Here is a 22,072-nt window from a genome sequence, read left to right as displayed (position 1 = left end):
AGGGTAACCAGTCACAGCCGTTCCAAGTGGAGAGCAAGACAGTTCCCCCTCATCAAGGGGGTCTGTTAACCAGTTTTCTGAATTCCACAGAGTAAATAAACTCATGCCAGAAATACCATTTTCTGAGAATTTCTCATGTAGGGCTTTTTCTGTGGCCACCAAGTCCTCCGTATGTCTGCTACTCTTTTAAGCCATACAGCCACTGTAGGCGGCTGGGTCTGTTTCCAATACAATGTGATACAGATTTTAGCCACTGTGAGCAAAAATGGCAGGATGGATTTTCTGTAACACTTGGTTGGGATTTTGTGGTGGTACAGGAGGAAGAACTCAGGGGAGTCTGGGACCACATGATCCGTGAACTTCTGTACAATACGATGCACCTCCGTCCAAAAGGGCCGTATCAACCTGTATGACCAGAATACATGGAGGAGATGGAGGAGAGAGCCAACTTCCTCCCCGCATCTCCAACACAGGTCAGTGGTATGTGGGAACATCTTGTGAAGTTTTGCTGATGTGTGGTACCAATGGTACAATACTTTATATCCCGCTTCTTGGTGTCTTGCACTTATGGAAGTCTTGTGGGAGAAAAAGATGATCCGCTCGACCTGTTTATCTGTGAATTTTAATCCCAGATCTCGTTCCCATCCAGTGATGTAAGGAGATCTAACCTCCGCTGCGGAGACACTAGCAGCTGGTACGTTAGAGAAATTGCATGTCTCAATGGGGACCGGTCTAGGCAAAGCTACTCAAAGGGTGTCAATGGTCTCCTGAATGCGTCCGGTGGGTGTAAGGATTTGAAGTAGTGGGACAGCTGGATCTTCTGCCAAAAGGAAAGCCCCTGTAATGCTGGGTCTATTATTTGTTGTCTATTCTTCCATTGTCCATTAGTGAGAAAATGTCTGACCTGTGATCTCTCAGTTAATAACAAATCCTGAAATCTAGGATCTCTAGGTCCCGGAGTAAAAGCCGGGATGCCCACTATAGGAGTGAGTGAAGATGGTAGTGGTACGAGAGCCAGGTCATGGAAGACTTTCCAGGCTGTCCGGATTGTCGTTCCCACTGTAGGGTGGGATGCTACCTTCTTTGGCAAAGGTAGCTGTTACCACGGATGTCGAGCCAATTGCATCCCTGTGAAAGAGCTCTCAATTTGTACCCACTGTTTCAAGGTTTCGTGTCTGCTCCAATCAAGTATGCGAGTGAGATGACAGGCTGCTTAGTAAAGAAGGGTGTCTGATTTTTGGAAGTCGAAGTATTGTTTGTGCCAGTCCTGGAGGTTTACCAGCCCAAACGAAATGGGTTATCACTCTATTTACCGCTCTCAAAAAGGCTTTAGGTATTTGTATCGGAAGTGCTTGAAAATGATAAAGGAGTCTAGGTAAAATATTCATTTTCATATTCATCGGTAACTGGATTCCCAAATATTTAATATGGGAGGTAGCCCGTTTAAAAGGGAAATCCAGTCGAAGTAGAGAAATTAAGGAGGCAGGCAAATTAACATTGAGTGCTTCTGATTTCTGGTAATTAATGTGGTATTGTGAGAACTTTTCATATGTCTTTAGTTCTTTGAGAAAGTTTGGGATGGACACCAGGGGCTTTGTCAGAAAGAAGAGGAGGTTGTCTGCAAAGGCCGCTACCTTTGGGGAAATGGAGGGCACGAATAGATGGTGGAGATCCAGTTCATCATTCGCTCTCCTATGTATATCTTATGTATTTGTATTTTTAATGTTGTATTTTTAATGTTTCAAATAGGAAAGGCCAGCTCACTCAATCAAACGCCTTCTCGGCGCCCATCGATAGTAGCAACATTGGGATCTTTTGTGTTTTTGCCGCCTGGATTAGATTGATCGCCTTTGTCGTCTTGTCACGCGCCTCTCTTGTTGGGACAAATCCCACTTGGTCGGAATGGATCAGTGACGAGAGAAAGTTTATCAGACGCATGGAAAGAATTTTTGTGAAAAATGTTAAATCCACATTTAGAAGGTAAAGGATCTTTTCCTTCTTTAGGTAAAACGGTAATGTGGGCTCTCAATGTATCTCTGTGAATGTCCGTCCCTTCTCCTGCTGCATTATATGCAGAACTAAAATGTGGAATCAGGAAGTCACCGATTGTCCTATAGTACAGAAGGGAAAACCCATCCGGGCCAAGTGCTTTACCCAATTGCATTTGTGACATTGCTAACGTCACCTCGACTGTCAAGATTGGCCCCTCAAGTTCACTCAGCTCGTCTTCTGAGATCTGCGGGAGGCCCGATTTGCGTAAATAATCCTGGATGTCTTTCTGATTGATGGACCTGTCTTTCTCTGATTGTGGGGACGGAAGATTTATAGGGCCTTATAGTAATCCCAAAAGAGAGCGGCAATCCCCTCCGTAGTATGGACCTTGTTGTTTGTGTCGTTTATAATTTCAGGGATTGATGAACAGGCTTTTTGGGTTCTAAGCGTCCGTGCCAGCATTTTGCCGCATTTATTACTATGTTCATAGAATGTACAGCGATATTTTGGATATCGTCTCTTTGGCTTTAAATAATGCCAAAGATTGGAGCTGATGTCTTAGGGTGGTTAGTTCTGACAGGACATGGGACGCCATTGACTGTTTATGGGTGGTTTCCAGGCTTCTAATTTTAACCAGAAGATCCACAGTTTGTTTTGCTCTTTCTTTCTTTATACAAGATCCTATTTGGACCATCACGCCTCTAATATAGCTTTTATGGGCTTCCCAGATTATTGTTGGGTTTACTTCTGTAGTCACATTGGTAGAGAAGTATTTTCTCAATTCTTTCGACACTTCGGCCACTACCTCTGGGGTCTGTATAAGCGTGTCATTGAGTCTCCATGACCATTGTTTAATTACAGGCTGTAACAGATCTATTTCTACAAAGAATGGCACATGATCAGAAAACGTGATAGAGCCTATCGAGGCCGAGATGACCCTAGAGAGGTGTTTGTGGCATCATGAACATGTCAATTCTGGTATAGGAATAACTCATTCTATCTTATAAATATCTTTTTGTAAGTGAGGTCCGCAGAATTGGACACTGTATTCTAAATGAGGTCACACCAAAGATCTATATAGGGGAATCAGAACCTCCTTCCTCCTGCTGGTGATTCCTCTAGTGATGCATCCTAGAATTCTGAATTCTGAATTCCCACTAACTGGTCACTTTGTTTGCTCATTTTGCAATCATCTGAAATAAGCACCCCCAAATATTTTTCTTCTGTAAGTGCTCGCTAACACTGTACTCCCAATATTGTACTCGCTCTTTTTTCCTAGGTGCATTATTTTACATTTAGATTTATATTAAACTGCAGTCTCCACTGCTTTGATCAATCTTCCAGCAATGCAAAATCATGTTCCATGTTACAGACACCTCCAGGAATATCAACCTTATTATACACCTTTGTGTCTTTAGCAAAAAGACATACCTTGCCCAACAAATCTTTAGTTATATCACTTACATATAAGTTAAATAGAACAGGACCCAGTACAGAGCCTTGTGGTACCCCACTAGTGACTGGTCTCTGTTCTGAGTGAATCCCATTTACAGCCACACTCTGGTATCAATTTCTTTAGCCAACTGCATATCCACTGAACCACCCAAGGGTTACGTCCTAGCTTGTACAACTTTTGTATTAGATCATTGTGTATCAAATACCTTGCTGAAATCAAGATATACTATTTGATACAGTTCCACACAATGATCTAACACAAAAGTTGTACAAGCTAGGACGTAACTAGGGATGAGCCGAACACCCCCCGGTTCGGTTCGCACCAGAACTTTCGAACGGACCCCAAATTCGAACGAACTTTAGAACCCCATTGAAGTCTATGGGACTCGAACGTTCGAAATTAAAAGTGCTAATTTTAACGGCTAATATGCAAGATACTGTCCTAAAAAGGGTTTGGGGACCTGGCTCCTGCCCCAGGGGACATGGGTCAATGCCTAAAATGTTTTTAAAAATGGCCGTTTTGGCGGGAGCACTGATTTTAATGATGATTAAAGTGAAAAAAAAAAGTGAAATATTCCTTTAAATATCATGCCTGGGGGGTGTCTGTAGTATGCCTGTGAAGTGCCATGTGTTTCCCGTGTTTAGAACAGTCCCTGCACAAAATGACATTAAACAGAAATAACATCATTGAAAACTGCTTGCGGTTTTAATGTTATATCTGGTTCCTGCAATATGGTTGAAAATCATTGAGAAAAATGGCATGGGTAGCCCTCCCTGCCCATTACCAGCCCCTTTGGGTCTTGTACACATATTAAGGGGAACCCCGTACCCATATTAAAAAAAGGAAATGCGTGTGGCCCCCAGGCCCTATATACTCAGAACAGCAGTATACAGGCGGTGCAAACAAGACAGGGACTGTGTAGGTTTGTTGTGTTAAGTTGAATCTGTTTGTAATTTTCAACTGGTACATTTTTAAAGTGTAGCTCCAGTCAAAAAAACTATTTTTAAGCTTTTTGGAAAACATAGGGAAGGGTTATCACCCCTGTATAATTTGTTTTGTCGTACATCTTTTTTCATCTCACTTGCTCTTGTCTCCTTCCGTTTGCAAGTAGGAGATGTTTGTAAGTTGGATGTTTGAAAGTAGGGGCCTGCTCTATATGCTCTGCAGAAATGGCGGAACAAAGTGTTGGTTTTGCCACAACATTGTAAGCCCTCAAAGTGACTCTTGCTGGGCGCTGGAGCGCCCTGCTGTGAACGATTATATCAAGAATTGTAATTACATGCCATTGTTGAACAGTGGTAGAAAAATTGACCTTTGGTGGTTGTGGTGCTGGTGCCACAACACTATAAGTCCTCACAGTTACTCTGGGTGGGCACAGGAACGGGCCCTCCTGTGAAATATTATATCAAGAATTGTAATTATATGTCCCTGTTAAACAGGGGCAGAAAAATTGGGCCTTAGGCACTGGTGCTGGTGCCACGACACTGCAACCTCTCCCATATACTCTAGTTTTATTGCAGGAATTAGCCCTGCTGCAAAGCACTGCATCAAAAATTGTAATTAAACGCCCCTGTTAAACAGGGGCAGAAAAATTGGGCTTTAGGCACTGGTGCTGGTGCCACCACACTGCAACCTCTCCCATATACTCTAGTTTTATTGCAGGAATTAGCCCTGCTGCAAAGCATTGCATCAAAAATTGTACTTAAACGCCCCTGTTAAACAGGGGCAGAAAAATTGGGCCTTAGGCACTGGTGCTGGTGCCACCACACTGCAACCTCTCCCATATATTCTAGCTTTATTGCAGGAATTAGCCCTGCTGCAAAGCATTGCATCAAAAATTGTACTTAAATGCCCCTGTTAAACAGGGGCGGAAAAATTGGGCCTTAGGCACTGGTGCTGGTGCCACCACACTGCAACCTCTCCCATATACTCTAGTTTTATTGCAGGAATTAGCCCTGCTGCAAAGCATTGCATCAAAAATTGTAATTAAACGCCCCTGTTAAACAGGGGCAGGAAAATTGGGCTGATGGCATCACCCAGAACCAGAAATGTTCTTCCAACATATCAGCGGAGGAGGAAGAGGATAGACAATCAACATAACAGGACAGTCACTCAGCATCAGCATAGGCAGTCTTGAAGGGATGTGATATTTCAAAAAAAATTATTCGGTTACATCAGCTTCAGGTGCTTGGTAGCTGTGGGTGATCCAAGACTGATTCATCTTGATGAGGGTCAGTCGATCAACTGATTCGGTGGACAGGCGCACCCTGTGATCGGTAACAAAGCCACCAGCAGCACTGAAGGTGCGTTCCGAAAGAACGCTGGATGCAGGACAGGCCAGTAGCTCAATTGCATACTGTGCAAGCTCTGGCCAGTGATCCATCCTAAAGACCCAGTAAGCCAGAAGATTTTCGGTGGGAAAGGTGTCCAAGTCTGACCTTGCCCCTAGGTATTCCTGCACCATGTAAATCAGACGCTGGCAATGGTTGCTGGAACCGATCATACCTTGGGGCTGCGGACTAAAAAATTGTCTGAAAGCATCAGTCAGACAGCCACCTTCTCCACCGCTCCTTCTGACCGATGCCTCAGCAACACGTTGTCCAGGACCAGGAGTTTGTAACCTCCCAGTCTCTGGGAACGCGTTGCACAGACCTTTCTGCAAGGCCTCCCGGAGATGTCTCATCCTCTGCTCCCTCTGCGATGGCAAGATAAGGTCGGAAACCTTACCCGTGTACCGTGGATCAAGGAGAGTGGCCAGCCAGTAATGGTCCCTTTCCTTGATCCGAAGAATACGAGGATCCTTCCGCAGGCTTTGCAGGATCAGGGAGGCCATGCAGCGTAGGTTAGCTGAGGCATTCGGTCCGGAGTCCTCTGGGTCACTAAGGGCAACATGATACGCAGCTACCTCCTCCCAGCCACGTACAAGTCCACGTGTTTCTTGGGACTGTAAATCATCCCTACAAGACTGCTGCTGCTGATGCTGAGTGCCAGCCTCCACCTCCATGCTGACACAATCATCCTCCTCCTCCTCTTCCTCCTCCTCATCCTCTTCCTGTGTGATGGGTGGCACAGCAGGAACACTGTCTGGATAAAGGGGGCCTTGAGAGACAAGGAAGTCCTCCTCTTCCTGCCTCTGTTCTGCCTCAAGTGCCCTGTCCATTATTCCACGCAGCGTATGCTCCAAGAGGTGGACAAGAGGTACAGTGTCACTGATGCATGCACTGTCACTGCTCACCATCCTTGTGGCCTCCTCAAACGGTGACAGGACAGTGCATGCATCCCTGATCATGCCCCACTGGCGTGGTGAGAAAAAACCGAGCTCCCCTGACCCTGTCCTGGTGCCGTAGTCGCACAGGTACTCATTGATGGCCCTCTGCTGCGTGTGCAGCCGCTGCAGCATGGCCAACGTTGAGTTCCACCTGGTGGGCATGTCACATATAAGGCGGTTCTTGGGCAGGTTCAACTCCTTTTGGAGCTCAGCCAGCCGAGCACAGGCATTAAATGATCGGCGGAAATGCACACAGACTTTCCTGGCCTGCTTCAGGACATCCTGTAAGCCGGGGTACCTGCCCAAGAACCGCTGCACCACCAGGTTAAGGACGTGAGCTACACAGGGCACATGGGTCAGTTATCCCTGTCGGAGGGCGGAGAGGAGGTTGGTGCCATTGTCACAAACCACCATTCCTGTCTTAAGCTGGCATGGCGTCAACCACCTCTTGGCCTGCCCCTGCAGAGCTGACAAAACATCCGCCCCAGTGTGGCTCCTGTCCCCCAAACAAACCAGCGCAAGCACGGCATGGCATCGTTTTGCCTGCGTACTTGCGTAGCCCCTGGAACGCCTACGGAGCACTGCTGGTTCTGAGGACAGAGCACTGGAAGAGGCCATGGAGGAAGAAGAAGAGGAGGGGGTGGAGGAGAGAGGTGTGTCACAACCAATAGTAGCATTTTGGAGGCGTGGTGGCGGAACAACCTCCAACACTACTGCACCTTGCCCTGCATCCTTCCCAGCTGCCAGAAGAGTGACCCAATGGGCCGTGAAAGACAGGTAACGTCCCTGTCCATGCCTGCTGGACCATGAGTCAGCGGTAATATGCACCTTACTGCTGACCGCCCTGTCCAGCGAGGCAAGGACATTGCCTTCCACATGCCGGTAGAGAGCCGGAATCGCCTTCCGTGAGAAAAAGTGGCGTTTGGGGACCTGCTACTGAGGAACCGCACATTGTACAAACTCACGGAAGGGGGCCGAGTCTACCAACTGAAAAGGCAGCAGTTGAAGTGCTAACAATTTAGCCAAGCTAGCATTCAACCGCTGGGCATGTGGATGGCTGGGAGTGAACTTCTTTTGCCGGTCCAGCAGCTGGGGCAGGGACATTTGCCTGCTATAATCGGACGTGGGTGTACTGCTAGCAGAGTGCCCGGAAGCACTTGGCTGTGACACACCTAATTCTACACCTTCATTCCTCTCAGAGCAGGTTTCAGAGAGGACTGAAGGTCTAGTGGGGTTGGAGATGCCAGCTGATGAGGAGCAAGGAGAGGTCCGGTTTGTTCTTTGGTGTGGGTCTTTGAGGTACGCTTGCCAACGAGCTGCATGGCAGGTCAACATATGTCTAGTCAAGCATGTGGTGCCCAAGCGGCTGATGTTTTGGCCACGTGAGATACGCTTGAGACATATGTTGCAAATAGCAGCGGTGCGATCTGATGCACTCGTCTCAAAAAAGGCCCACACCAAAGAACTTTTAGAATAACGCACAGAGGCAGCGCCCTGCACAGGCGGAGCTCTGCGGTGGGATTCAGTCAGTGTGCTGCCCCTAAGCTGGCCCCCGGAGGGCATCCTGCCTCCTTGGACATGTGCCTCCTCCTCCTCCTCTCTCCTACCAGGCACTCACGTGGAGTCAGTGCCCTCATCATCCCCTCCCTCTTCATCGCTGTAGCAAACCTGGCAGTATGCTGCAGCTTGTGGAACATGACTGCCAGATTGCTGTCCTTCTTGGGCATCCCCTCTCTCTGTGCTCACGCTACTGCCTTCCTCTAGCTGAGTGTCATCATCAGAGCCTACAAAACACTGGGCATCCTCCTGGAGCATGTACCCAACACTGTGCTCAAAGAGTTCAGGAGACTCCTCAGGAGGACGTGGTGGGTCTAGGGAAGGAGTCACTGATGATGACATTGAGAGGAGGGAAGACGATGCGTTGGCAGCTGCTTTGCTAGTACCCTGAGACTGGGTGAGAGAGGATGAAGAGGGCTTGGTCATCCACTCTACCAAGTCGTTGGCATGTTGCGGTTCAACATGTCCAGCTGCCGAAAAGAAGGACAAGCGTGTCCCATGGCCACGTGCTGATGACAATGCACCGCGTCCACGACCAGCACTGTTGTCTCTGGACACAGAGCCTGCTTGCCCTCTTTTATCGGCTCGCGCCTGTCTGCCTCTCCTTGCTGGCCTTCCAGACATGGTAATGGCCTGAAGGGAGTTGGGTAAAACAGCAGTGTAATGGAGTCACACAACACCCACTAAGCCCTGCAGATGGCTCTATTAGAGAACAGCAATAAACGGTAGATACAGGTGTATATTGTGCTGGAGTCACACAACACCCACTAACTCCTGCAGATGCCTTTATTATTGAACACCAGAGATAAAGGGGTATACTGTAATTCAGTCACACAACACCCACTAAGCCCTGCAGATGGCTCTATTAGAGAACAGCAATAAAGGGTAGATACAGGTGTATATTGTGCTGGAGGCACAAAAAACCCACTAACTCCTGCAGATGCCTTTATTATAGAACACCAGAGATAAAGGGGTATATACAGATGTATACTGTGCTGTGCTGGAGGCACACACAACTTCCAATAACTCCTGCAGATGGCAAGTGGGCGCAAATAGAGAAGAGCTATGTAGGTGGATATAGCGGTGTGTACTGGGTACAGAGCACGCAGACAGCACGCACAAGCTCCTAACACTACTGACTGCAAGCTCTATTATAAAAGATAGATCACTAGCTATATAGGTGAGGTGAATATAGCGGTGTATACTGCGGTCAGGGCAAGCAGACAACAACCACTACAGAAGAGCAAGATCGAAAATCGGCCGATAACGATCGGTGTGTACTGTGTTGAAGGTACACAGAACACCCACTAACTGCTTCAGACGCCAACACACTACACAAGGCCGCCGCGCTGGCGGCCTTATATAGTGTGGGGCGTGTACTACACAGCCTGAGCTATGATTGGCCATAGGCATCCTGCCTGTGGCCAATCATGGCTCTCCTCGCTGCTGGCGCTGTGATTGGCCAAGCATGCGGGGTCACAGTGCATGCTTGGCTAATCATGAGCCAGCAATGCACTGCGATGACGCAGTGCATTGTGGGCCGTGAGCGCCACACGAATTTGGCGCGAACGGCCCATAACGTTCGGAATTCGCCGAACGGGTGAACAGCCGATGTTCGAGTCGAACGTATGTTCGACTCGAACACGAAGCTCATTGGGTGGTTCAGTGGATATGCAGTTAGCTAAAGAATTGATACCAGAGTTTGGCTGTAAATGGGGTTTACTCAGAACAGAGACCACTCACTAGTGGAGTACCACAAGGCTCTGTACTGGGTCCTGTTCTATTTAACCTATATGTAAGTGAATCATTGCATTATTTTTTTTTTTATGTAGATTCTACACAGCATCCCAATGTTTCTGGAACTGAGGTTGTGTAAGTTGCAGCCATTCAAATATAGCCTGACTCATTTCCTGGCTGGAAGATATCAAGTATCATCTAGCCCCCCCCCCCCCCCCTTGCATTACTGTGTCTGGCCCACCCTTTTTATTCATTGGATTTCAGTACTTTCACATCACATGTGGGCATTACGTAGGGCAATGTACATGTCAATACAGTAATAATAAAGAAGAGGAAAAAAAAAAGAACGCACTCATATCACTCATATAGCCACATCCGTAATAAAGGGGGGGGGGAGGGGATATGCAAAAAGGGGAGGAGTACTGGATAGTAAACCTAAGTCGGACTTTAAAGGCATAGGAAACAACAAAGAAGTGTGAAAAGATAACAATGTTTTATTAGAAAAATTACAGAACATGAATGAAACATTAAAAAAGGAGTTAAACATCAAGTATACTAATACATAATATACAGTGAGCCCTTGTGTATCAAATGCCAATACAGTCTGATTAAGAATGTTGATGCTGCCAGACTGTCATCCACCCATCAAGGCACTTTGATATATGCATAACTCCTCCCAGGATCCAGGCAACTGCTGTGAGGATTAGTAAAGCTATGTACAGTATTCCTATCAAATTTGTTTTGTTGCTAATTGTTATTGTAGCACTGACCCCGGAAGGAGCTGCTAGTTTTGTTGGGCTTACCGTTACCTTCTTGACCTCGCCTCCGTCTAGGGGTTTCCTGTGGTAGATGGCCCAAAGAATTGCAGAAACTAACACTGGATCCTCTTTTTGGGATATTTATTCAAAAGATAACACATTTTCTTAATGAAGGGTAGAGGGTTAGGAAGAAAGTTCAAGTACTTTTGGAACTGCAAAAATAGGAAGTCTCTCACTATATAAATCCGTTTCACAACTGGATTCTTCCAAGCACCGGATAGACCTCCTCTCATTAGGCCTAGCAGCCGGTAGGGTGTCAAGTAAAGCAAAGTCTCGGCCACAGACTTGAATGTAGAACACTTGAAAAGCAAAAGCCTCTGCCACAGACTTGAATGTAACTGAGGAACGTAGATAAATTTAGAGAACTATGATACGGTACCGGTATCTTTCAGCCGGTCTGGCGATACCGTATCAGTGTAGATCCATATAGTGCCCTTCAACTGAGCCTCCAGGCTCCTTCTGAGAAACTAGCCCTGTGCATGGCCTTCTCCCGAAGAGTCCTCCCCTGGATGCTTCTCCTGTTTTTGGACCTCTCCCTAGATGAGACGGCACCGGAACACCTTTGAATCATTATGGCCTCATATCCATTCAGGCCTGTCCCTGCAGTTGCTTCGCCTCGTGCTATCCAGCCCCGTGACTTGTAATTGCATGGATCCGCACCCCAGGCCAGGAGGGCCACGGGGGCTGGTCAGGAGGACCAGGACCAAGCAGACAGCTCTTCTGGACCGGAACCCAGAATCACTTGATGTCAGTACCTTAAATACTCTCTCCCAGAATGCACAGCAAGACGACACTCCCACTGGGCAGGTTCCGAGAGAAAACAGGGCATTCAATGCACCCAACTAGACTGCATTCTACCACTTGCTGGCGGTGACAGTGACACCTGCAGCCAAGCAGAACTCAGTGCAATCCAGCTAGACTGGTACTGAAACCATAATTTGGAAAAATTTGCCGTAAAACCCAACTGTGGTTTTAGTAATATAAATTTTTAAAACCAATAGCGCGTGTGTAATGCAATGCAGGTCAACGCAGTGACCATACAATCAACCATACCAGTGGCCATCTTTGGGGGATGGGAGAGGGAGGAAAAGAGAAGTGTGTGCAGTTCAGCTGCCTTCTGTCAGCATGTCAGGATTTATTGACATTGACGACTTTGTAGCCCATGTTTGTGCACATAAAATCCTTTATGACACCCAGAAAAAGGATTAAAAGGATAACCATCTTCACTCAGCTCCCCATCTCTAACCCACATGATGTGATGTCGCAGCAAATCCAGCAAAATGCAGTGCATTTTAATGCACTCTAAAACGTGCATCAGTGCAAGTCAGCGGGCGCCGAAATGCGCATAAAATAAATGGAAATGTACATCCATTTTCCCTGCATTTTATCGCAAGTCAGTGTGAATTTAGCCTCAAAGGGTCAATAAAAACATGATCTTCCTGTAGATAACCTCTCTGCTCAATGTCTTTGTGCTGACTCTCACACCTTAAAGTCTATCCTTAGTGCTCCCTATGCAGTCTCTATAAAGTAAAATAATTGTACCACATATCAGGGAGAGTGAGACCCCCTTGTGAAGGTCATGCCAGGTGGATACAACAGACACCCAGTCTATGGGTGAATCCAATGTTATCTGACATATCAGTTTTGCGTAGGCTAACCCTTTATATTTACCGAACAAATGTTTAACTCCTTATTAAATCCAGTCATAAGTATAATATGTAACAGCAAAACAAACTATTTACTTGAAAAAAGCCAATATGGCGGTCCTACCTTTTTGGGCAGCAGTACAAACTGCAAGCAATAACCCAAAGAAGAGGGTATTAAGGATGGTCATAGTGGAGGTCTGGATGAAAGTTTAGGAGGAACCGTCTCAGTCCAGTCTGAATGCGTTTAATGTGTTCTAGAACTGGTCATAGAACACACTCCTTATCTTGCTTCTTCTATAATGCTCCATTAATCACTCTGCTATCCGTAATTTTATGGCAGCACAGAGGGTAAAATCCACTCTTTCCCTTAGTAACAAATTAACTCCATTCTTTCCAGACTCAAGTAGAATAAAAAATAAATGATTTGCATCACAAAGTTTACCAACTTTTTAGATTAGTAAAAAATATGATTTCATTAGAAAGCACTCACAATAACATAACAATAATCAACAGCAAAGTAGAACAATAGTCTATGAAAAAAAAAAAAAAATAACCAATGAAGCATCACATTCAAGTAAAATCAGGTACATATTTGAACTTCTTTTTTTTTTTTAAATAAATCTTCCTTTTAATCCTTTAAAAAAATAAAATAAAATACCTGGTAATTCAGTTGTCCCCCCAGAGTTGTCACCTCTATGCCCCCAGCATCTCACTGGGGAGAAAGGTCTGCGGGATGCCCTTTTCGATTCCTCTTATCAACTTTGACAGCAAATCAGTGCAGCGCAAAAAACACTCAATAACAAACTGTTTAAAAGTCCATTAAAAATGTAGTTTATAATGCATCAGAATGGCTATCACTGTGAGAGTATGCATCCAGAAAAGACATGCAAGTGTAAAACCTCATACACACGGTACGATTGTTTGCCAACTGAGCGTCTGATTTTTGGCAAAAGAGCGTGTACCAGTATCTTGTCTTGCATACTAAAAGTACACAATTTTCATGCCACAAACACAAAGGTAGTGACGTACTACGAGGAATTTCAGCTCTTGCGTGCCACCCTTTGGGCCCCTTCTGTTAATTTCGTGTTTGGTGAGCACTGATTCTGAGCATGCGTGTTTGTACTTTCGACTTTGTGTGACGGATTTGTGTACAGACCATATGAAAATCTGATGTCAAACCATTGTCCGCTGAAAATTTACTAGCCTGTTATCCAACATTTGTTAGTTGAAAGTTGGACAACAATTGTCAAAAGGAGCGTACGAACACTAAGATTTTAGGACAACAGTCTGTCAACATACAATCCCCTGCCAACAATTGTACCGTGTGTACGAAGCTTTAGAGTAAGTCCAACCCATCCACCAAAGTGATCAGCAGCTTCTCACCTCCTTAATGGGACTAGATTGGTCTAAATACACTTTCCCACTCTGTGGGGATATAAATGCTCTGATGTTCAGTGAATGGCAGAGATGTAGATCAATCCATAGGGCATACATATATGCATAAGAACAGAACAATCTAGTGCTCTCCGTTTGAAAACAATTTTATTTAAAATGGTTAAAAGAACTTACAAGTAAAGCACTTGTACCAAATGCGTGTATCAAGTGTTCGGGTTACAAACAGTCAACCTAAAGTTGGCCGAAGGTGACATCGTATGTAGCCTTGTCCCGTACCCATTACACAGAGTGGGAAAGTGTATTTAGACCAATCTGGTCTCATTAGGAGATGAGAGGCTGCTGACATCACTGGGATAGACCCAAGATTGCTGTTAAAAATATTAAATATTTTAGTGCAATGTTAAGCATATTAAGGCAATAAAAGAGAGATGGGGAGCAGCTTATGGAAAAAAAATGTTTTTGGCTACAGATGGGTCAGCTACCATGGAGATACGTTACTATTTTGTATTGTTTTTTTCAACCAGGACCCTGCAGTGCCTTCTGGGTTCTTCAGGTGTGCCTTGGCAAAAAGCCTAAAAATTGCCCAAAAATTGTCAACAAGCCAGCAGGTGGATCAAGCCTGCCTTTTTTTTTTTTTGTTACACAAAGCCATGGGGTTTTAATGTGCAGCATTACAAGCTTGGGCATTGTTTTGGTAAGCTGCTGGTGTCCCAACGACCCATGATGTCATAGGTTGGTAAGAAGGATGTTGGGCACCTCAATCTAGAGGCGATTCAGTTCGCATTGTGCGCTATACAAGTATTTCATTCATTCATTCATTCATCTGTCCTTGTTTTTCCCGCCACCTGCCCCCTCTCCATCAGCACTGGGGTCACGTTGACTAAATTAGGGAGAAAAACTGGGGCAGAAGCGAAAAGCTGCAATACTGGTCAGTACCAATGTGCAGATACATCATTTTAAGAATAAATCACCTCTAAATTTGGATGCCCTATTTGTGTAGATGTTGCCACAAACTATTACTTTTGTTTTTTTACATTTTAGACTGGGCTGCCTTGAGTGCAGAATTTTAAAGGGTAACTTGACAAAAAGGTTAGGAAACCCTGGTGTGTATGTGTGTGTATATATACAGTATCTCACAAAAGTGCACCCCTTAGATTTTCGTAAATATTTTATTATATCTTCTCCGGTGGTTTAGATATTAATGGCTGTGTGTTATTTTGAGGGGACAGCAAATTTACATTGTTATACAAGCTCTACACTCACTACATTGTAGCAAAGTGTCATTTCTTCAGTGGTGTCACATGAAAAGATATAATAAAATATTTACAAAAATGTGAAGGGTGTACTCACTTTTGTGAGATAATATATACAGAATATATAGTGAGTATATACAGTATACACTCACCGGCCACTTTATTAGGTACATCTTGCTAATATCGGTTTGGACCCCCTTTATCCTTCAGAACTGCCTTAATTCTTTGTGGCACAGATTCAAAAAGGTGTTGTAAACTTTACATGATAGCATCACGCAGTTTCTGCAGATTTGCTGGCTGCCCATCCATGATGTGAATCTCTGTTCCACCACATCCCAAAGGTGCTCTATCGGATTGAGATCTGGTGACTGTGGAGGCCATTGGAGTACAGTGACCTCATTGTCATGTTCAGGAAACCGGTTTGAGATGCTTTGTGACATGGTGCATTATCCTGCTAGAAGTAGCCATCAGAAGATGGGTACACTGTAGACATAAAGGGGCATGGTCAGCAACAATACTCAGGTAAGCCGCGGCATTTAAACAATGCTCATTTGGTACTAAGGAGTCCAAACTGTGCCAAGAAAATATCCCCCACACCATTACACCACCACCAGATTGAACCGTCTACAAAAGACAGGATGGATCCATGCTTTCATGTTGTTTATGCCAAATTCTGCCCCTACCATCTGAATGTCCCAGCTGAAATTGGGACTCATCAGACCAGACAACGTTTTTCCAATCTTCTATTGTCCAATTTTGGTGAGCCCGTGTGGATTGTAGCCTCAATTTCCTGTTCTTAGCTGACAGGAGTGGCACCCTAGTGTGGCCTGCTTCAAAGTTTGATGTGTTGTGCATTATTTGAGTTGCTGTTGCCTTTCTATCATCTCCAACCAGTCTGCCCATTTTCCTCTGACATCAACAAGGCATTTTCATCCACACAACTGTCACTCACTGGATATTTTCTCTTTTTTGGACCATTCGCTGTAAACCCTGGAGATGGTTGTGTGTGGAAATCCCAGTAGATCAGCAGTTTTTGAAATACTCAGACCAGCCCATCTGGCACCAACAACCATGCCACATTCAAAGTCACTTAAATCCACTTACTTCCCCATTCTGATGCTTGGTTTGAACTTCAGCAAGTCATCTTCACCATATCTAAAATGCATTGAGTTGCTGCCATGTGATTGGCTGATTAATGATATGTTTTACCAAGCAATTGAACGGGTGTACCTAATAAAGTGGCCGATGGATGTATGTATGTATATATATATATATATATATATATATATATATATATATATATATATATACACATATGAATGTAAAATGTAGTGGTGGCTCCTGAAGAGCACGCGCTATGCGTTTTTCAAAGTTAAAGCTATGCTTAAACTGCAGTTTGGTTTGGGTATAATTGTCTAAATTTGGACTTCTGCATCAGTCTTACTGGACTGTGAGATGTTCAGCCTGGCCACAGGGGACACTGTCTCTACTGGCAGGCATGGAACTATGGTCTTTTTAGGTGCTTAAGTTTCTCTCTCTCGGAGCCCGCCCAGTGGGAGTGGCACTCTTGCTGTGCTTTCTAGGAGAGAGTATTTAAGATGCAGACGTCACGTGGTATGGGGTTCCGGTCCAGAATGATGTACTGACTTCATGGTCCTGGTCCTCCTCACCAGCCCCCAGGAAGGCTATGGTCTGGGGTGCGGATCCACCCGATCTTGATGTCTCGGGGCTGGCTAACCCGAGGAAAGGAAACTAAAGGAGGATTCTGAGGTGTTTGGGTGCCGTCTCCAGTTTGGGAGAGACCCAGTGACTTTAAGCATTCCAGGGGAGCACTCTTCAGAAGAAGACCACGTACGGGTTGGTTTCTTAGCAAGAGCCTGGAAGGGCTGGAGTACCCAAGAGAATCCGGTCTTGTGGATATCGCCAAGCTGGCTGAAAGATCCAGGTATCCTACGAGTGTTCTTCAAGTTTAGTTTCCCTACGTGTTCTACAACAACCTCTGTGTCAGAGACATTATCTTGTATGTTCTACAACAACCTCTGTGGCAGAGACATTATCTTGTATGTTCTACAACAACGTCTGTGGCAGAGACTTGTTCCTGAGTAAGCACCTTGTTGGCTGCTAGGCCTTGTGATAGAAGGACTGTCCAACTTGAGTGAACATCCAGTTGAGAATGGCTATTCTCTGGATGCAGTCAAAGTTAGCAAGTTCTTCAACATTTTGACTTTGACACTAATGCCGCGTACACACGATCAAACAAGCGGGTGGAAAAGTCCGGCAAACTCAAGTCCGCCAAACAATCCCCCCGTGTGTAGCCTCCGGCATACTTTTTTGACCCGAAAGTACGGCGGACTTAGAATGTAGTTTTACACTCCAATCTTCCCGCCGGACTCGCATTTCGGCGGACAATCCGGCCGTGTGTATGCCAGTCCGCCGTACTTTTGAAATGAACGGACTTTTCTCGCCCGGGGAAAAGTCCGCTCATTTCGAGCGGGTCTCCAGGTAGGCGGGGCCCGCGAAGGAGACGTCGCTGGCCCCGCCACCTGGTATGGACTTAAAGGGGAACCCCAACGCCGAAACAAATCGGCGTGGGGGTCCCCCCAAAGTCCACAACAGACCCTTGTCCGAGCACGCTACCCGGCCGGCCAGGAAAGGAGGGGCGAGCGAGCGCCCCCCCCCCCCTCCTGAGCCGTACCAGGCCGCGTGCCCTCAACATGGGGGGTGCCTTGGGGAAGGGGGGGCCGCGCGGCCCCCCCACCCCAAAGCACCTTGTCCCCATGTTGATGAGGACAAGGGCCTCTTCCCGACAACCCTGGCCGTTGGTTGTCGGGGTCTGCGGACAGGGGGCTTATCGGAATCCGGGAGCCCCCTTTAATAAGGGGGCCCCCGGATACCGGCCCCCCACCCTATGTGAATGAGTATGGGGTACAATGTACCCCTACCCATTCACCTGTAAAATAAAGTACAAAAAAAAACACAACACACAAGATAAAATAATTTATTGCACAGCTCCCGGGGTCTTCCGTCTTCGGGGGTCTTCTCGCTGGACTCCTCCGCTATCTTCTTGTAGCTCTTTTACTAGCGGAGGAGCCCGGCATTCTTCTTCGTCTCCGCGGCCTCTTCTTCCGACTTCGGGGGTCTTGTCCCCCTCTTCGGTTCTTCTGCCGGGCCACCGCGCCTTCTTATAGCTCTTTTACAGGCGGTGGCCCGGTCTTCTGTCGCCGCCGCCTTCCGTTCTTCTTCTTTTTCTCCTGGAGATGTTGACTCGACGTTCTCTCCGGCCGCAATGCCAGGGACGCGCTGCGCCTTATATAGGGACAAGGGGCGGTGTCACGTGGGTTGATGTCACATGGGTTCGTGTCACATGGTGACCCCGCCCCCTTACGATGTCACAGTCCCGGAGGATGCTGGGACTGTCGCCATGTGACATCAACCCATGTGACCAACCCATGTGACATCAACCCATGTGACACCGCCCCTTGTCCCTATATAAGTCGCAGCGCAGCGCGTCCCTGGCATTGCGGCCGGAGAGAACGTCGAATCAACATCTCCAGGAGAAGAAGAAGAAGAAGAACGGAAGGCGGCGGTGGCGACAGAAGACCGGGCCACCGCCTGTAAAAGAGCTATAAGAAGGCGCGGTGGCCCGGCAGAAGAACCGAAGAGGGGGACAAGACCCCCGAAGTCGGAACAAGAGGCCGCGGCGACGAAGAAGAATGCCGGGCTCCTCCGCTAGTAAAAGAGCTACAAGAAGATAGAGGAGGAGTCCGGCGAGAAGACCCCCGGAGCTGTGCAATAAATTATTTTATCTTGTGTGTTGTGTTTTTTTTTGTACTTTATTTTACAGGTGAATGGGTAGGGGTACATTGTACCCCATACTCATTCACATAGGGTGGGGGGCCGGTATCCGGGGGCCCCCTTATTAAAGGGGGCTCCCGGATTCCGATAAGCCCCCCGCCCGCAGACCCCGACAACCAACGGCCAGGGTTGTCGGGAAGAGGCTCTTGTCCTCATCAACATGGGGACAAGGTGCTTTGGGGTGGGGGGGCCACGCGGCCCCCCTTCCCCAAGGCACCCCTCCATGTTGAGGGCACGCGGCCTGGTACGGCTCAGGAGGGGGGGCGCTCGCTCGCCCCTCCTTTCCTGGCCGGCCGGGTAGCGTGCTCGGACAAGGGTCTGTTATGGACTTTGGGGGGACCCCCACGCCGATTTTTTTCGGCGTTGGGATTCCCCTTTAAGTCCAATACAGGCGGCGGGGCCAGCGACGTCTCCTTCGCTGGTCCTGCCTACCTGGAGACGCGCTCGAAATGAGCGGACTTTCCTCGGCGTGTGTGGGCAAATCCGTTCATTTCAAAAGTAGGGCGGATAGTACGGCGGACTTAGTACGCCGTATTAGTCCGCTGAAAAAGTGCCGTGTGTGGGCAAGTAGCCCGTTCGGAAAGTCCGACGGACAGTCTGGCGGGAAGACCGCCAGACTAAGTACGTCGGACAGACGGCTTCGTGTGTACGCGGCTTTAGAGTACCTGAACTTCCTTTGCAACCCTCTGATCCCAATTTTAGAGACTGTTCATTGTCTACGTTTTTGCAAATAAAATCCATTCAAGCGGATCTGTTGTCAGTCTCTGGAGTTACTGGGCCATCTATCACGGGATGCCCCTAGATGTGAAGCGAGTAAAACAGAAGGTAACGGTAAGCCCACATCTAACCAGCAGCTCCTTCGGGGGTTAGTGCTACAAAAAAAAATTATATATATATATACCGGGTTGGTATGACAGTGGAATGCTAATCCTCTAAATTGGGCAGACAATGTTTGAAGAAGGGAGCCAGTGTTTCAGAAGATAAGCTGCATTCAATCATTGGCATTTATTAGCTTTAAGATTGATTTTTCTGAAAAGTGTTCTTTATGTAACACTGCAATTGCAGCATGCATTGCTGAGCTCATTACACAACAACCCAACCTTTATTGTGGATGTAAATGAATTAACAGATATTTGCTGGACTTTGGCTGCTAAATGTGTGGTTTTTCACAGAAAACAAACCAAGGAGCTGCACAGTTTTAGGCCTCCTGCTCCTGGATGTTTACATGCTCTTGCGCCTTGTAGTATAAAATGTCCGGTGCTTTATCGTGCATAGGAAGCCCATACGTGGATGACTCTATGCGAATGCCGAATGCTTCTGAATGCATGTAAGGCGTATTTTCCTGAATGCAAGTGTAACATATCTTGGGAAATAAGCGGGTAAATGATGATGCAGAAGTCATCGATATTTACAAGCATACAGCCAGTCACTGATTCAAGAGCATGTAAATGTCTTCATAGGGCCTTACTCTGGTCATACACAGCCCTTAATTGCTTACCTAATGCAGTATTTGGTTAAACAATTAATGTGGAGGAGTTCTGGAGAGACAATATTCTGACCACTGAAGTGCTAATTTTTACTACTGAAGTAAGAAATTAGCCTTACGTAAGAAAATATACTACATGATTTGTGTTACAGATATGGTTGTATTTACCATTGGGTTCAGGGATGGGCAGATGTCTCAGTGATGTAATTCTCCATTTTTAAAGTCTATATGGCCTTAGATTTTGCTAAACTTTGTACTTTTGTAGATTCCTTCCTATGATTATCTGGACAAGCGACAATTTCTGCTCTCATAAACAAGGGTGTAACTACAGCCTTAGGAGCCTCATTCAACAGCCTGGGAGCAGGGGGGATCCAACATTGCCTGAAAAATAATTGGAAAAAAAATAATAATTGCTCACTTGCTATATTAATCAGATTCCATGTTGCAATGAGACATCACTTATGATCTTCTGGGTGACCACAAGCAACCTTTCATCTTTATTAGGGCTCATGTACATGGCTGTATCTGGCAGTATAATGTAAATTCCTGCATATTTCCCCACTCGCAGGGAGCCCACAGGTGGTGCTTATAGTCGCCTATACAAGTCAATGGCCTTACGCCGCTAGATATTTTTAATGCGTAAAATGCGTAAACGTGTATGTGTACAGGCATCCAACTTGTGGTGATGTAAAACACGTACGACGGGACTAGAAAAAGGGAGTTAAACAGCCAATAGCCAATAGCTGCCCTTGCGTCGTTTTTGGTCTGTCGGAATAGCATACAGACGAACGGTTTTCACGATAGCAATGGATTCCGTCGGAAAGATTTAAAACATGTTCTATTTCTAGGTCCGTCAGAATTTTTGAAAGTCAAAGTCCAATGAAGCCCACACATGATCAGAATATCCGATGAAATGATTCCGTCTGACCTTTTCTGCTGCAAAGTCCGGTCGTGTGTATGTGGCATTAGGCCTGGAACAGCAGGGTTCTTGTCCTGATGGAGAAGATCCCAGCCTAATGGGCTGCTGCCCTTCCAGGCAGGTTAGCTGAAGCCTGCAGAGAGCTTGTCAAGGTCCCAGCTCAGTGGTAGCTGGGGGGCCTATTGTTTCTGGAAGCAGTTTTTTTGAGCCAGGTCAAGTCAATGCTCTGAGGATCCAGCATGGACATTCACAGTTCAGTGTCTAGCCAGTATTGGACAGGAGGTATCCAAGTATCTGAACACACAGTGAGTAGAGGCCTGGAAATCAGATCCTAGTAATTTGTCTGCTGTTTAACCCCTTGTGCGATTGTGTTAGTGCTACTAAAGTGGGATTTGCCCTGCTAGGTGTCTCAGAAGGGCTTGTATCTCTAGTCTCTGCCAAGAGAGGGGTGCCGCTGAAGAAAGTAGACAGAATAGAGAGAGAGTCCTCCAAATATTTTGTGCATTCAATTCTGGACTTTCCCAAAGCTTTCCTGTTCCCTATATAAGTTTAACCAGCTATAAAGACTAAAAAGAAATCCACTGCCTGCTTATCTGTTCAAGTGTTGTGTGCCTGGCTGCCTGGGGACCCAGATGGGATGAGAACCTCAAAAAAAATCAGCAGGGCCTGTTAGGGGTCTGCGCTGCATAA

The 22,072-nt window shown here is 46.4% G+C and overlaps 1 protein-coding gene across 1 annotated transcript in view; it reads right to left on the bottom strand.

The window, feature by feature from the left end:
- SMIM24 (small integral membrane protein 24) overlaps positions 1-12,793 on the bottom strand; it is a 53,991-nt gene extending 41,198 nt beyond the window's left edge. Inside the window, exon 1 of the mRNA XM_077477688.1 lies at positions 12,599-12,793. Within this exon, the coding sequence (XP_077333814.1) occupies positions 12,599-12,662 (64 nt within the window). The 5' untranslated portion in view covers positions 12,663-12,793. The remainder of the gene's footprint in view (positions 1-12,598) is intronic.
- Between the last annotated feature and the right edge of the window lie 9,279 nt (positions 12,794-22,072).

This window comes from Lithobates pipiens, unplaced genomic scaffold (assembly GCF_037356315.1).
Source record: "Lithobates pipiens isolate NorthernLeopardFrog02 unplaced genomic scaffold, aLitPip1_a1.2 Scaffold_13, whole genome shotgun sequence".
Lineage (NCBI taxonomy): Eukaryota > Metazoa > Chordata > Amphibia > Anura > Ranidae > Lithobates > Lithobates pipiens.
The sequence above is the reverse complement of the archived record's forward strand: the minus strand, read 5'-3'. Positions and strand labels throughout refer to the sequence as shown.